At 49.4% G+C, this 17,083-nt stretch overlaps 1 protein-coding gene across 2 annotated transcripts in view; it reads right to left on the reverse strand.

Moving 5' to 3' along the window:
- The window catches only part of DVL3 (dishevelled segment polarity protein 3), a 33,807-nt gene extending 18,968 nt beyond the window's left edge, over nucleotides 1-14,839 (reverse strand). Inside the window, exon 1 of one of the 2 annotated variants that reach the window (XM_056499066.1) lies at nucleotides 14,634-14,839. In XM_056499066.1, coding sequence (XP_056355041.1) covers nucleotides 14,634-14,800 — 167 coding nt within the window. In that variant the 5' untranslated portion in view covers nucleotides 14,801-14,839. The remainder of the gene's footprint in view (nucleotides 1-14,633) is intronic. The other variant, XM_056499067.1, reaches the window with a different exon arrangement.
- Between the last annotated feature and the right edge of the window lie 2,244 nt (nucleotides 14,840-17,083).

Genomic DNA, 17,083 nt, shown 5'->3' on the forward strand with positions numbered 1-17,083 from the left:
ATTACAGAACAGCAACGTTCTTTCCAACAGTGCAAAGCCCAGAAATTCAATTATAAACAATCTTCTGTTACAACATTCCAGAAGTGCACAATTGGGTTGGTTATTCCTGTAACCTTAACAGCCTCCATCTCCTACAGCTCACAAAGGACAGACAAAAAACCATCAGGAGACAATTCTACCCAACAGCACAAGCTTCAGGGATTTACACACTAGAAAAGTGATCTCATTTCCAAGACCTGTAGTAAACTCCCCTTAGGGCAGGGATGTCTTGCTTCCAAATGATTGTATAGATTAACAATTCTGCATAGAAAAAGTAAGCACCTTCATGTTTTACTACCCAAATATGAGGAGCTCCTGTCTCTAGAGCAGGATCTCTAGATCTCTTCTGTAAGAAAATGCTGAGGCACAGGGATGAACTCTGTAGCCATTTCACCAGAAGAGAAAACTGGACAGAGCAATTCTCTACATGTTGGGATTTCAATTGGGAAATACCTGCCTGTTACATTAAGCCCAGACATGATAAGTGTGTTTCCCAAGAGGATACAATTCACCCACAAGTTACAGGCTCAGCTAAAGAATACACATGGCAGTGATTGCACGTGCATTGGCAAGACCTCGGGCTTTGCAGGCAAACAGGATGCATCAAACAGGATTAGAGGATTTGAGCTGTTTGTCTCTGGGTCTCTTTGGGTCTCCCTCACTATATTTTCACCTCCTGTGCAAAGAGGACGAGTACAAATTACGTGACACTGGGGTGGAAGGGCTCTCTGACCATAAAGAGACTGTCACTCTCCCATTTAATTCCCTTCCAAGCGCCCAGACAGAATATTCTGCACTGCTCCTCTCTGCTGCAGCACAAGGTAAAAAGGGAAATACAGATTTGTAGATGGTTTCATTCTGTCAGACCTTCCTCCCCAGAGGAGCTGCTGTCCTCCTGTCTGTCCCTGCGCCCCATGTGAACATGAACTCCTTTACAAGCAGTCTTTACCTGGTGTGCTTTTCAAGAATCAAGAAGCACAAAGCATCTGTTAGCAGCTGTCCTACTACCACAACAATAACACACCTCTGCATTTGTGCGGGAATAGCCACCCCTGTCCTCCGAACCAGTCCAGGGAGCATGGCAAGGACTCCTCAAATGTCATTCCATTTCAAGCTACTGCCTGTACTCCTCAAAAGTAGTAGGCTCTTTTGTTTTCAGAGAATGGTTTGGGCTGGAAAGGACCTTAAATATCATTTAGTCCTAATACCCCTGCTGTAGGCCTAGAGCCTACCTGAACCAAGTTAACTTCTGTTGCCCCACAGCCTCCTCATGCACCACCCCCAGCTTTCTGTGCTTCCCCCCCATGGCAAGTAAGGCAATGGCTGAAAAGACATCCAAGATGCCAACTGCTTTCCCTGAGAAGCCCTCAACAACACATTTGCAATCACTCCACTGGACAAACACCAGGACAAGCAGAGCCCCTAGGTCTGGGTGATGCTTGTCTCCAGCTGGAGATGTGCTCAGTCCTACAGGCATTACTGGGTGGGAGATGACAGAGATCAGACCTCCCGTTCACTTAGTCCAAACACTGAAGAAGGAAAGGCATTTAGGAAGGAGCCACCCAGGCTCAGAGGCCTGCCCAGGAGCAGCACTTATCAGAGCAAAGCGACCCCTCCCACCTTGATCCCAGAGTGACCATCTGGCTGCAGCCCTGCTCTGCAAACAAGCCCGACAGGCCCGTCCTCCACCGACCGACCTGCACGGGGACTGCAGGAGGCACCTCCATGCTAATTAATCCCGCCCTGCCCAAGCGATGCTTCCAGCCTCCGGAAGGACATTTACAGACATCAAAGGAAGCATTCTGCAGGCCCCCGAAGGTTCAGTGACACTTTCAGTCTCTTTGAATTGGAAATCAGGACAAACGGGAACTTCCAGCAGAAGCCAAGTCAGGTTCTTCACCCTGCTAGCTCAATTTCAGCTTCTCAATAACTAAAAGCCTGCACAGCCCAACACAAAGACACAAGACAAGTGCAGGGACTCACTGTGAAAAAAAAAAAAGATTTGTGGTTTAACATCTGCAGAAATGACCTTCAGGAAATGGAGACAATTCCACAGATATAATAACAGTGGCCAAAAGCTGGGCTTGTATTCAGGGTGGGAGAGGAAACAGGCACAAAAAGGCCCCAGCCAGAGATGGATATGAGACAGGGTAAAATCCTGATGTGGATGCTGTGGTTCACACTAATGTTGTGAGACAGCAAGCGCACCAGAGGAAGGAAGCTCGGTCTGCTGTGACACTTTGCTCCATCTGGACACAGACAAGCTGCAAAACACCAGCTCCTGCCGGCAGAGAGAAAGGGAGAGAGGTGAAAAAAGTGCAGAGGTGGACAAAGAGTTTATCTAGCTACTGCTGGTAACTAAACGCAAAGGACAACACCAGCTTATCAAGAAACTTGTGAATGAGGTGTTTGGGCCCCATTGAGAGCTCCTTGCAACTCCTGGTGAGTGAGAAATCACTCCCCCCTTTCCAGGCTGGCTAGAAGAGCAACAGCCTCCCCTGCAATGTCCAGGGATTTCACACTGGTCAAGACGACTGTGAGGAGCTGTAAAGAGCCCCAAGGTCTAATAGGGGGACAACAGTGTGATGCTTGCACATAAACCACAACCAAGGGAGAAGGCCATGATGCCTATGAAGGCTCTGTTTGCACCAAGAGGAATTCAAGACCAGGCCTTCCTTTTCTGGCCCTCAGCTGAGGGACACCAAGTCATTCCTGCTTTTTCTAACAGCAAGCGAGGCTCCTGCCAAGAAAGCGCTGCTGCTGTGGAATGTGCTGGGCCAGCAGTACAGCTCATTCCTGGAAAAGCATCAACTCAGCGGGAGAGCAAGGAGAGGAGAAGAGGGGGAAAATTAGGAAGAGGGGGAGGGTGGGAAACAAAGTCTGAAAGCTTGGACTTCCACACCTGGGGAAGCACAGAGCAGTCTTCTCACCAGCACCTCCTCATCACAGGCTGCCAGCACAGCAGTCCTGCCCAGCACCAGCCCTATGCTCTAGGACCACCCCTCTGCAAGCCAGATACCTCCAGAGCAGGTCTGGGACCACACAGACCAAGGCAGATGCCTGTGGGGAAGAGGAGTAAGGTTCATTTCCCCCCATCATGTCAATAATTAATTGAATCTAATGACAGATCTCTACGAGGAGATGACAAAGCAGGCTCCACATGTGTCCTGTCCTCAAGACACTGACCAGAGCACATTACTCTCTCCTTGCATAAACAATTTTGCAAGAGTGTCCCCAGGAAATCGGCTCAACCTCCTACCCGATGGGAAGGGGTCTTGAGGCATGACAGGCTGTAGATGGCTGCACCTACTCTGCCACATCCAGCTGGGCTGCCATCAGCAACAGCACTGCTAACTGGGTCTGTAAGACACACAGAGAACCCCCATAAAACCAACAGGCAGTTAATAAAGCTCACAACAAACTTTGACCACAAAACATTTGCCAAAAACAATGAAAAGGACTCACGCAAAGAAGAGCCTTTTTAGCGTCACAACAGCTGCATGGTGGCAAAGACAGGACTCTGCCCCTGATCCCAAGCTATTGCAGTACTCTGAAAAATGGGCAAACACTGATACTGCATCCTTCTGGTCCTAAAATGCAGGAGGCAGAAGAGAGTATGAGGGGTCTGAACATTCATAAGAAACTTTCTGACTATTACGAGGCCAGGGACACTCATTCTTTTTCTTCCTCATCTGCTTTAGACAGTGTCATGCAGTGGATGGTATAAAAAATTCCCTGTATAAAAAACCAGCAAATAGAGCACGTTTTAGTAGTCTTTTATATAATTCATCAATTTCACTAACACCAGTCTTATTCACCAAACTCCATTCAAGACATAGGGCCAAACCCTTGAATACAAGTAACCTACCAAGCACCCTTTAACAAGTCAGCCAGGCTTGCCCTCCAGCCAACAACCCAGCAAGCATGAATATACTGTTCAACTGCTAGGAGAAAGACAAGAAAGGTGCTCCAGTCCTAACCAAACCAAACGTGCTGGCACACAACTTACTCAACTAGAGGTCCAGAAAGCAGATGAAAACAATATAATAGGACCTAATACATTACTGCAAATTAAAAGTCTTCACAGTTCCCATGTATTCAGAATTCAATTCAGGTCCAAGACTCACCAGGAATCATCCTCTTTTTCACAGAGAGGGTAAACTTCCCCTCAGTTTAGAAGAGGACAGTGTTCTGGATCACTGTAACACCAGGTCCAACTGCTGCTTTTCTTTACCACCATGAACTCCTAGACTTGACCCTGTCACATACAATGCAAAACCTCCCACCTGCTGTCTGACAACTGCACCAAAGGCTGAGTAATGGCCATTGACCTCCAGAAATCACCATGACATGACATGAAATGTTCCTCTTGTGGAGGGTCTCAAAGTCACAACTGCCAACTCCTAGGATGGAAGAGTGCAGTGGAAGGCTGCACAACCTGTTTTCAAGTCTGTAAATATCCCATGAGCTTGGTAACTGCATTGAACTGGTCATTCTACACATTAACTATTCCCGAAGGCAGTCCAGAAATATTCATCACATGTTATTACTCCAATAGGGCCATTTCCTGTGTCTGTGGATCTGCAGGTAAGTCAATTTACAAGACCACCCCGATTTTGAACTTCCTAATTATCTGCAATACTGATATCAAGTTCCTTTGAAGCATCTCTCCTGTAAGTTATATGCAGAGTGACCGCAAACACTTACTGTCTGCACCACATGTTTATCAATCAGAAGCACAGCTGGACCCTACAGTCAACATGGCCAGATATAGTCCCCACCTCAAATCTACAAACCTTTCTACATGGCACAGCTGAATCAGACACAGCTCCAACATCATGCACACCAGCAGAGATGCTACACACCTTGTGTTAGTTTGGAACTGCCCCAAGGAAACCCAAAGCTTATCCTAAGCTGATGCAGATGTTGACATCCTCAAAATCCCCTGACTCTTCCAGGACTAGACCAGGAATAGTCTTAGAGTTTTCCCAAGTCTAACCTTTTGGTCCCAGCTGAAACAATACATTTTTAATCCAGAAGAAAAATCCACCTCACAGGATCTCGTTTAGGACCTAAAGGTGCATTTACCAGCTCAAGGTCTAAAGCAGGTTTGCAATAAGGGATTCAGCTCCACAGCCAGAACCATGAAAATCCATCCTTCTCAGATCCACAAAAACCAATAAGAAAACTCAAATGAACACAGTAAACACACAGCAAGACCTCATGCATTGAGGCCCTGTATGGATTTCCAGTATGACACAGCCCCAGCTGGGCCCACACACAAGTCTTTGTGAATGGTACTAACAGACTGGTTGAGCTAGGCAGGGCTGAATGAACTGGGACAGCTGGTTAGCTGTATGCAAACGTAAGTATGGAGTTTGCATATCCATCACAGCTTCTGGAAAAAGCTTCAGTTTGAGAAGCTGCTGAACCCAGGGGCCAACCAGGCAACAGCCATCGGCACTGCAGCAACTTTCTCCTTGCCCTGATGGCATTGGGCCACCAAGCCAAGGTTGTCACCTGCTGCTGACACTGCTCTAGATGTCAACAACAGCAGCACAGCAGAATACAGTATACAGGAGACAACCTATTTGCTCGCAGATCATGAGACACAAAAAGACCGTGGGTAGGTAGTCAGAGTAACACTGAGGGAACTAGTTGAAGCCCAGGCAGGGGGAGGTTACTGTGCTAACACCAGCTTCCCTCTTGTAATAATCCATGCAGAGCCAAAGCTCCTGAAACACAGACCCCTCTGGCAGGGTCTTGGTGTCCCCAGAATCAGCCTGTAGCCACCAGCAAACAAGGTAAAGTCCACAAACTCTGTTATCCAGACCCAGAACGCCCAATCTATCACAGAGACAGCTGCCAGTGATCAGAGGGTCCACGTAGCAAATAAATTCCTCTTCAAACCCCAGGGGCAGGTCAAAAACCAGCAGAGGAAAGACCTTCCCACACAGCAGCCAGTGACAGCTCTCCCAGAAACAGAGTTTTGCTCCAAGTCATGTGAGGAAGCCTTTCCCACTTCAGCTTCTGGTCAGCCAGGACCAGAAGGAGAGACTCCCACTGCAGCAACTCAGTCACTGCTCACACTGCATCTTCTTTTCTTCCAGCTCTAATATCCTAAAAAAATTTATCCAACAAGACACAAAGACAGATACCCCAGTGAGGAGATAATCACCAGAAGGGATTTAGTGGAACAGGGTACCCAAATGCTGTTTCTACTGCCTTCCATATGCTAGCTGTGGAAAAACAATGCCTCTGGCATGTCCCCTTTAATAAATAACTGATACAACAACCACAACAGTCCCAAACCTCCACCGTGATACAGAATTACACAGCACAGGAAGGTCAGCACCAGGCATCTCTGCCTGCCAAAGCCTCCCGAGAGTTCCAGCCCATTCCTGGATGGGTTTAATATTAGTGCTACAGTAGCAACAACATCGCAATGGAAACAAGTGAAACCAAGGGCTTTGGGGCTCAGGGAAACACTAATGCTTCAGCTCTGCAAGCTAATGCAGTCCTCAGGGACAGTGACATTCACAGCCCAAAAGCTCACTCTCTCCTAAGGCCACCATGGCATTACACAGATAAGCACATGGACAAAGCAGACAGAGTCACAGAGATTAGACTAATTCCCCTATTTGTACCTTATTGAAACGCTTTCCAAAAAGCCTTTACAAAAGGATTTGGTCCAAAAATTTCCAACAGCAGCCACCAGCAGGATTAAGTTTTACTTAACTTGCCAGCTGCTGCCTAACAAGCCAGCACCAGCGGGACAAACAGTATCGTAGCCACGTGGTGCCACATCCCCCTTCTGGAAAACAACAATCCATCCAGCACAGGTCAGAAGGCCAGTCTCTGAATAACAAACAAGGGATGGAGAGAGGAGGAAATCAATAGGAAACACCAAAACACACAGCCCTGACTGCTGCCTCATTAGATGTGCAGCACGATGCAAAGCTGGTGCAACATGAAGGCAATTTCCTGTGAACTCAGTATCTGTTATGTTCTGCAAGCCCAGCTCCTCTTCATGGTCTTTTTCACAGATCAAATATCTTAAACCACAACATTGTTTTATCTATTTGGATGCAGTCAAGGGTGGAGGAGTAGCAATTCATTACAGCAGGTACCCTCAGCTCAGAACAGTTCAGCAACTGCCATGCACACATGCAAGAGGCTTCCCACCCCTTCAAGTACACTGAGGACTTCAGGAATTTCAACTATGCTCCTTACACCTCTACATATACAGCTTTCAAGTCTAGATGAAGGGCCTGATGCCCAGCCTGACAGAGAATTGAAGCCAAACCCATGTGTGCAGCAGAAAAGCTGTGAGGAAAACCAGATTTTCTTTGCTTATATTCACAGACACTTTTTTTCCTGAGCATCTCCATGTACATAGGGACGGGTGGTTGCCTCCACCTTCAAGAATTCACAACTGCTAGGAGACCAGGTGAACAAATCACAGGATAAAGAGGCTGGAAACCTGATGCAGAAGAAGGATTTACTGAAAGCCCAGTCCTCCAAGCACAATGACCTTAGGCTTATGGACCATCTATACCCCTGCACACCAGCATCTTCCTTCTCAGACTCTATTGTGAAACACTGCCTCCCCAGCAACATCCTGCTCTCACTGCAGCCATGTAGGAAGGAACATCACTGCTTGCACTACCACCCAGAACACCCAGTACCCACCGTGTGGGTGAGCCAATGTCTGGGACTTAGGAATAGCAAAGTTCTAGATGAAATTCTGAAGTTTACTTCAGAAAAAAGATGTATCTCAGCAGGGCCCAGAAAACTGAGCAGTGAGGTCACCACTATCATCCCATAACAGCAAAAAATGCTCAGGTTGTGACCCAAATTATGGTGGCCTATGAGCCATTTTTTATGACATTTTGCCTTGACTTCCAAGACTGAGCCATGCTGGAGCACAGCTGTACCACAGTCGGGGCACACTGATCTACTTTGTGGCAATTTCTGAGACATCCAGGAAGTTTTTGCTCTGTGCTGGAATTTGGAGGACCAGAGTCCTCCAGATGATTTCAGAACACTGAACTGCACCAAAACAGCTGCATTCATATGGCTGAGTAAAGGTTTCTTGACTTTTCTTTTTTCCTCTTTTTTTCAGAAATGACAAAAAGGGCTTAAAATTAAGAAACATTCCCATCAAACACACAACTGAAAACAATGCTTCTCCAAGAAAAATGCTGGCTTCAACATAACACCATATTTTGGGAGAAAACACATTTAGTCAAAAAAATTTTCTGGCCAGTTCTGGCTGCAAACTAGTTCAATAGCTGTTGTAAAGCCTTCATTGTTTGCATAGGACACACAAGGCCTTAGGGAAATTGGTCTGCAGCCTGATTTGGCTAACTTGGCTTTCCAAACACCACCCCTGGGCAAAGAAACCAGGCTGTGACTGCCATCCAATGTGGCCTTCAGAGCACAGCTCCAACCACAACTGAGAATGCTGGACACCTACAGAGCCAGTAATAGCTGGGTCTCAACAGCAGGACACACAGGGCCAGGCACAGACAATACAGTGCAGGGAAGCAGGGAACACTGTTAACTAACCAGCTCCATCTTCACCTCAGCCCTGGCACTGCTGTAGCCCCACCACCACCACCACAACACTTGGAAACGGCCTCCAGCAGCAGCTGCAGCCAGAAATCAACTCCAGTGTCCATGGGCCACCCCCAGCACAGGCAGCATTACAGGAACTCCCCACCACAAATGCAGACAGTGGTTAGCAGCTCTCTGCCAAATCCTCAGCAGCTCAGGAGACAGAGGCTGCAGTAACCTACATGCAAAATGTCTGAAGTAACTGCTGGTGGGCCCTTGCTAACCAGGGCAGCCCACCTCACAGCAGGCATGGAAACACATCCTCTGGAGCACAACAGATGGGGTGCTGTGGCCTCTCATGTGTAAAGTGCTCCCCTCCACATAGAATGCTCAGGGACTGACCAGAAACTGGAAAAAAGTGATGACCACCTTCCAGTAGGGTCAATGCTGTCACTTAGACAACCACAAAGGACATGAGCATGCAAGGGAGTTGTGTAGGCCCTTTCACTCACAGACTTCTTGCCAACCTCTCCCAGCATGAAATTCATGCTGACATGGAAGCAGTCTCCACCAGGGACAGGCAAAGGTCTTCTGGAGACAGCAAAAGTTTCCAATTAAAAATAAATTTTAAAAAGTTCCCAAAATCAAAATAAAACAAATCCCCCAACACATGCTACAAAGAGCTGGCAGGAGAGGCAGGGGCACCATGCCAGTGCTCACCACTGCTTAGAAACTGACACTACTTATTAAGTTTAGGATCCCTTCCCCAGCTCCCAGCATTTCCAGCCAGAAGGACAGTCACCGCTGGTATCAATTTCAAAAAGACCCTGCAATAAAAATAAATCACTCAGCCTTTCAGAGAGCATCAGCGCGTTTCCTCATGCACATGTGCAGAGATGAGGCCGCCAAATACCAATGGCATCTGACCCCTACACTGGGAATTCCAGCAGCGCCCGCTTTGTTCTGCCTCCAGAGCACTGTCCTAATCACTGCCTCATACCCGGCTCTGGCGAGCAGGTGATAATTAAGCAGGTCTGGATAAGATACTGTGCCAGTGATTAGCTGGATACCAATTTTCACTTCGCAGCTGAGACCAAGGAATTGCTCACCACAGCTATGAAACTGAAATTGGAATGGAGACCTGCAAGAGGGAGAAACCAGCAGCAGCAGGAGGAGCAGCACCATCCCACCGCTGTACCTCAGATCATTGGTGTTCTCCAGCAATGCAGAACCAGCAGGATGGGGAGGGAGGAGTGGTCCCCTTGCAGAAGAATGTGGCCTTTCTGCTCTCCAGTCTAGAAGAGGGGAGGTGGCCAAGTGAAGATAAGCAAAATGATCAAAGTGATTTCTTCACAGGCAAAAAATTCAAACTTTCAGGCACTCCACAATTTATGGAAAGACAAAGCAGAACTTCAGGTCAGGTGCTAAGGATTTACCTGGACACAAACTGCACTCATTAAACTGCTCTGAAAAGTTTAGCTAAACTTTAACATGTCCCTGTGGGAATACATTTTGATCAATAGAAAATGAGCAGTATCAATAAGAAACAGAAAATCAATCAAAAGAAATCACATTTCAGCTGATGTAAGAATATTCTCAGAGTTGTACCAGATGAAAAGACAAATCTGTAGTTCAGCTGAGGCAAATGTGCACAATACCTGGCTGGTGAGAAGTCCATGCTGCCCAGGTACATTTCTCATGATGGATTTGGGTAGGAGACAACACTTTACACATGACTGAAGCCTATGTCCCAGCAAACTACAAACTACAGACCATCACCATGGTTGTTCCCTTCCCAACTGCACAGGTACACAGAAGAATTTACAGTCCTGTTCTTTAGCACCTCTACGGAACTGAGAGCTCTGTCATGCTAAGAGCCACACAAATGTTCACAAGGCATAGTTGGAAATTCCAGGTTATGGATTAAGAAAAAATAAAATAAAATTAAAAAGTCTGCTCATGGAAAACCTCGGGGAAGTCTGATGGAGAATATGGATCTAACAAGCCGTCACAGCACAGCACGGATCTAAGGTGCTCTCCTGCTGACCAGCACACAGCTCTTAGCTGTGGAACACTGAATGAAAAGGTTCAAGCTGCAGGAAGAAAACTTCCTTCTCTAACGAGTGCAATGTTAGCAGCCAAGGGTAGTTCCACATTTCATGGTGAGACACATCCACGCCAAGCACCTCAGGTCCAAGAAGAGTCTACCACGTATGTGTACTTCCACACTCACACCATCCATCAGCTGACCTTCATGTGCCTCTGCTTCTGGGATTAGCAACACACAAAGCCAACAAGGCACAGATATCTGCACCCTGTTATGTACAGCTGTAGCCCACTGCATCAGGAACAAAACCCTGCAGCCTTCCTGCTGTTCACAACTCCTCTCCCCAGGACCAGGTGCACGAATACTCATTTCTCTTCCTTGCCACCCAGAAGTGACATCACTCTGAGGTCTTAATTATTTGAAGCGAGCACTAACTCCTGCCATAGCCCAATAACTTCACAGCCGCCCAGGGGAGCCTCAGTTCACATTTCCAAGGAGATGTAAACACTGAAGCTGCTCTATCACAACTCTGATTCTCAGAGCAAACAAATATTAACAAGATAAACAAAAGAATGAAAAATCCCACACACCAAGACTGAGGCTGTAATACTGCCTTGGGGATGGGGTGAGCTGAAGGGAATACCAGACTGGAGATCCACAGCCTGGAAAAAAAGAGGAAGAGTGAGAAAGATTCAGACTGGGCAGAGGTGAGAGGAAACATCAGACATCCTGCTCCAGCTGGCTCTGGAAGGTGAGATGCCTCTGTTCCTAACAATAGATGAGAGGAAAAGTTTGGTTTATGCCACAGGGATCCTGCAGAAGGTCCAAAGCAGAACCATGGGACCTGCAGGCTTCTTCCTCATTTATCAGCTGACCTAAGGCCATCTACTTCATCTCTCATTGAGGGGGCTTTAACCTGGGTCCTACTCCTGGACACTGCCCAGCTGACAGACAGTAGCCCAGCACACGCCAGGCAGAAAGCAACCTGAGGGAATCCCCTCAGGGAAGGAGCTGAGAGAATATGTGTGTGTGAGAGAGAAACACTTTCCCCTGTCACACAGCTTCTGAATGCCACCATTGTTAACCTCCTCCTAGTTTTCACTAATTGCCCATGCATTTACAGTCAAGCAGCCAAGGTGCCTCCTGCCCTTCTGTGTCTGATTCTCTCTGCAGGCCAATGGCTTGCTTTCTCATGGACATCAATTACTAGGAATCATGACACTTTTCAGCTGGACTTGATAATCTTAAAGGTCTTTTCAAACGAAAGTGATTCTTTGATTCTATTTTGTGTGCTGCCTGGGGCTTCAGGGCTTCTCAGAGAAAAGGCTACAGCTGGACTGCTCTGGTTGCTCCCACCATGTTCCAGCCAACCACCAGCACATTCTTCAGCTCTCTGGAAAGCAGCAGAGACAGCTTTCCTAATGAAGCATGGTGACACCACAAGAGGCTTGCTCTCTCTATCACACTTCAGGACTTGCACATGCTGCTCCAACTGCACAACTCATTGCTCAGGACTTCTCCAAGGAACAGGCTGCCCACAAACAGCCCCCAGCCTCCTCTCAGCTGCACCTTCCCTTCTAGATCAGTTTATGCTTCCCAAATGAATTAGCTGAACTGGTCACAACAAAAATCTCATCCCACACATTTCTGACAACTGATCTTGTGGTGTCCTCCTGAGTGATTTTCCCCTCTCCCTGCAATCACCCACTATAACTCCCTATGCTGCTTTATTGGTGAGTTTTGTTAATCTACCATCTACCTCCTCTTGTAGAACCTTAAAGAGATAGAGGAGGATGAAAAGGCACAGCACAAAACTTCACTGCCACCAGACCCCTCTTTCCAATGCAAGACGCTGCTATTTATTACTAAACTTTGTTTATAGTTGCACACTCTCCCACCCACATGGCAATGTTTCATTCAAGACAAGTTTGAATTCACTTCAAGAATATTTCAAAGGATCCCAAAGCATTTGTTTACAAACAGCATGCATGGAGAATTCACTTCTCCCACCAACGAACATGGTCCCCTCCGAGACAGGGAGAGGCAGCTGTTTCATAGCACCCAACGCTACTCAACAGCTGAGGGACAGGAAACGATCCACAGACAACTGATATTGCAGAGAAAATTTATGGAAAATGAGGGCTGGACGTTTCTATTTGCCAGGAGAGAACGGGGAAGCTTCTGAGGACTAAAGCTCTCCACTGGGTCACGAAGAATTTAGGGAGGCAAAGCGTCTCAGACTGTGGTCAAAGGAGCGACTCCAAATTTCAAGCCTCATCTGAAGGCTGGCACCTCCCAAACTAATGGGAACCTGGGCACTGGGATAATTTGGCTGAGGAGGGGAGAGCACCCCCTGCTGAGGCAGCCACACAGATCTCATCCAAGCCCCAAAGAGGCCCAGCCCAGTTCAACATGGGGTAAAAGCCAAAATCACAGCCTAGAGAGGTATTTGGTGCAGCAAGAAGACACTGGGAAGACTACAGAACTGAAAACACTTTGCAATCCCAGCTCTATACACAAGACCCACTGTAAACACTAAATCTTCAGAGGAGGAAGGATCACAAAACTCCTTCAAAGACCAAAGTCTTAGGAATGGTAAAGAATCACATGTTGTGGAAATCATGAGGGTCCCAGGATGGAAAGAGAAATCCTCAAAAAGGATAAAGGAAAGTCAGATGTAGGAAATCTGGACAAAACAGAGTGAGGACAAAGGGTCTTACAGGGAGCTGGCTTTACATGGTACTTGCTCCCTAGAACACTAACCAACTTTATGCAGGTAGGAGAAAGCAGGGGCTTCCCAGAAGATCAGTGCGTACAACATCCAAACAAGGGACAGAATACACCTCCTCACCTCCAAAGAGCCACCTGTGATGGGAGGAACCAAAGGGCATCACAAAAGAAGTGATGGAAACACCAGTGTTAGAAGAGAGCTGCCCTGCAGGAGATAGGATATGAGGTATGGCTGCACCCCCCTTGCATACCAGAGACTGAGCATGGGAAATCTCACTTTGAGGATGGGACATGGGTACAGTGGGTCTTACACACACTCCTTACTAAGAGATGGGCAGCACGTGGAGAGCTTCCACTCCTTCTCCATGGAAGAAAGGCAGGAGAAAGCTGGTCCTCTCTACGCATTCTTCCCAAAAATGAGATGAGGAGGACAAAGATGCCAAAATGGATGTACATGCCCAAAATGGATGGCAGGAGAACAAAACTGTCCCCAGATCCGCTTCATGGAAAGGGCTGATGAAGGTGGCACAACCTCTACACTCTTTTGGAGGAGGGAGCAAGGGGCACTTTCCCCAGGCAGGCAGTGGGAGATGCCTAGACCCTTTTGGTGGGGAATGATAGTCCTGAGTAGGATATAACCTGGAGGTGCCACTCTAGACACCCCAATGTGGGATGCATGGAAGATACGACCTCAGGCAAAGTGTTGGCCAAACATCCTGAGTTCGAGGAGGGAGTGACCCTCAGATGGGGATGATGGTCTCCTCCAAGGCGCCTCTAGCATCCAAAGCAGGGTATCACCGGCTCCCCCACTGAGAAGTTAGCATGGGGAGCTTCCTCAGAGCTGATGCGGGATCCGAGGATGTGGGGCTGTCCCCGGAGGCAGCACCCAGGGACAAAGAACCCCAGAGAATGTGCACAGAGGGGCATCACCACCAGTCTCCTACAGGTGAGGTCCTGGGGGGCACAGAGGGTGTGTCCCCCCCAGACAGACCGCAAGGGGATCCCCATCCCCATCTTCTCCAAGGAAAGGCAGCGGGGATGGAGGATGGATCGGGCCGGGCAGGGCAGGGCCGCCTCCCCACCGCAGGGCCCCGGCCCCGCCGTGCCGGGGGCGCTCCGAGCCCGAGGGGACGCCAGCCCCGGCCCCGGCCCGTGAGGGGCGGGAGCTCCCCGCCGCCACCACCGCTCCCCTGGGAGGCCCCACGGGGCCCTGGCTCCACGCGTGGCCCCAGGGGACCGGGCCCGGGCCCGCGCTCACCCGAAATCGTCGTCCATGGACTTGAAGTAGAACTTGTAGTTGGGGCGATTGAGAAGCCCCTTGAAGTCGCCGAGGGTGACGCGCTCGGCCGGGATCGGCAGCTTCACCAGGTACGGCGTCTCCTGCTCGTCCAGGTGGTAAATGATCTTGGTCTCGGCCGCCGCCATGGCGCCCCTGCCCGGCCGCCGGGCCCCCGCCTGCGCCTCCGCCGCCTCCTCCGCCTCGGCCCGGACCCCCGGACCCGGCCCGGCCCCCGCCCGCGCCCCGGCCCGGCTGCGGCCTCCGCACGCCCGGTCCCCCCGCGCCCCTTGTTCTCCGGGTCCCAGCGCCGCCCGGCTGCACGGCGCAGGCTCGGCCCCGGCCGGCCCCGCCCCGCCCGCCGGCCCGGCCCCGCCGGAACCGGAACCGGCGCCCCGCGGGGCCGCGGCGCGGAGCGGGACCGACCCCGCACCGGGACCGCCATGGGCCGGCCCCGGGCTCGGCAGGCAGCCCGGGAGCTGGGGCTCAGCCAGATCGCCATCGATAGGAGACCCCCCCTTCGCTGGACCTGCCCCTCTCGTTTGGACCGGACCCCCCACACACCCATCCACCCGCGCTGCTGCTGTGCCCCGTGTGGATGCACAGCCTCTGGGACCGCGCATCTCCAGCCCAAACCCTCCTGGGTGCATTGGGGTTTATACTTTATATCCACATCCTCCTATCCACAGCCTGGTACTCCCCAGTGCCAGCTGGGAATACACCTCTCCCAGGTTCCCCATTCAGCTTCCTCACCCTTTTACACCCTCTGATGTTGCTTCACACACAGGGTCATTCCTGTGTCCCACAACCTCTGCTTCTGTCCATATCCCAGCAGCCCTGTATCACACACCTGCCAGCCGTCCCCATGCTCCTCATATGGCTGTGTCCCATGAGTTCAGCTTACAAAACATGAGGCATATCCATCTCTACCCTATCCTCCGTGTACAGACCCCTTTGAGCTCCCCATACTGTGTCTCAGATGGCCACCACACACAGGGGCTACCACCCACCCCAGCTCCTCTTCAGCTGAGGGTTCACTGTGAACCCCTTATCACCACCCAACAACCAACCCCAGTACTCAGACCTTTTTCTCACCAAGCAGACACTTTCCTCTGCTCTTCATGAGCATCCTCTATTCCACATACCATGACTTCTTCAACTGAGTATCCTTTGGCTGTGTGGTTTCTTCCCATCTATTTCCCCAGACCCCAGCACATTCTTACCTATACTCATCAGCACTGTGACCCCAACCCCTAGGACTTGCCTCTGTTCCACAGCAGTCTCAGGCTGTCTGGTTTCCCCTCTGCACACCTTGCCAGCACCCAGTGGGCACCAAGGAACCATCTCCATCAGCAGTTTCCCAGACTTGTGGCTGAGAGCAATGCTGGGGTAGCTGGAGTTTTGGGAACACCCACCAACAGGAAGGGCAAGAACCACCTTGCACCATCCCAGATTAGAAGGAACAAATGCAGAGGAAGCACCACACCATAGGTCTGCACAGGGCATGAGACTAGATCAGCCCTCAGACTAGACTCTCCTGCCCTAGGAAAAGGAGACAGAGAGATCCTACAGGGAACAGAGTCAAGTTCCTCAGGCAGGGAGGCAGGCTGAGCTAAATAAGCCTCCTAATGCATTAAAGAGTTCTGCAGGCATTGCTAGTAATTACCTGGGCAGCACTGCTAGACTGGGGGAAGAACCTGACATTAAACTAAAAAAAGACTAAAAATTCAAGTGAAGTCCTCAGGTAAGCAGAAATTGTAAGAGCTCTGAGATTCTCCCATGTTTCCACATCAGCTCTTGGAAGATTGTAATTTCCTTATGCTTGGAGCTCTGTGGTAAAAGCTGGTATACCTGGAATGAAGAATCCAGGTCAGAAATGGAAAAGTTTAGTTTCAATTGCTTCTTCCTGTGTCAACCCTGACAGAGCTAATCTTAAAGTCTTTTTGCAACACCTCCCTGCCCCAAAAGCAGGCATGTGTGAAAGAATCCTAGTCTGTCTCTGGCAGGGCCACTGTCTCACCCACCTCCCAGCACAGTTGTGGATGCACCTTGGGGCCTGTATTGTACACATTAGACACCCTTGTTTCCAAAAGGGCAATTTTCAGTAGTGCTGAGCTCCCAAGGGAGCACATGCAGCTCAAGGGAGGGGTACCACACCCCTCAGGGTGGTAGTAGATGCAATCTCATTGCTACAGCTGCCTTTTCTTTTAAAACAGGCCAAGTGGCTGAATAGACTCAATGAAAGATCGGTTTCACTGCTCACAGAGGCCTTGTGCTGCATGACTCACTGAATGGAAGTTAAGAACACAGTGCCAAAGAAATTAGGAGGAGGGGATTGTGCTGTGCACTCCAAGGTCCATAAGGAAGAGTTCCTGAACTGCCTCTTGGCTTATTTTTGCAATTATTGCAACTTAAAAATTGCAGTATTGATA

The sequence above is a fragment of the Oenanthe melanoleuca genome, chromosome 9 (genome assembly GCF_029582105.1).
Source record: "Oenanthe melanoleuca isolate GR-GAL-2019-014 chromosome 9, OMel1.0, whole genome shotgun sequence".
Classification (NCBI taxonomy): domain Eukaryota; kingdom Metazoa; phylum Chordata; class Aves; order Passeriformes; family Muscicapidae; genus Oenanthe; species Oenanthe melanoleuca.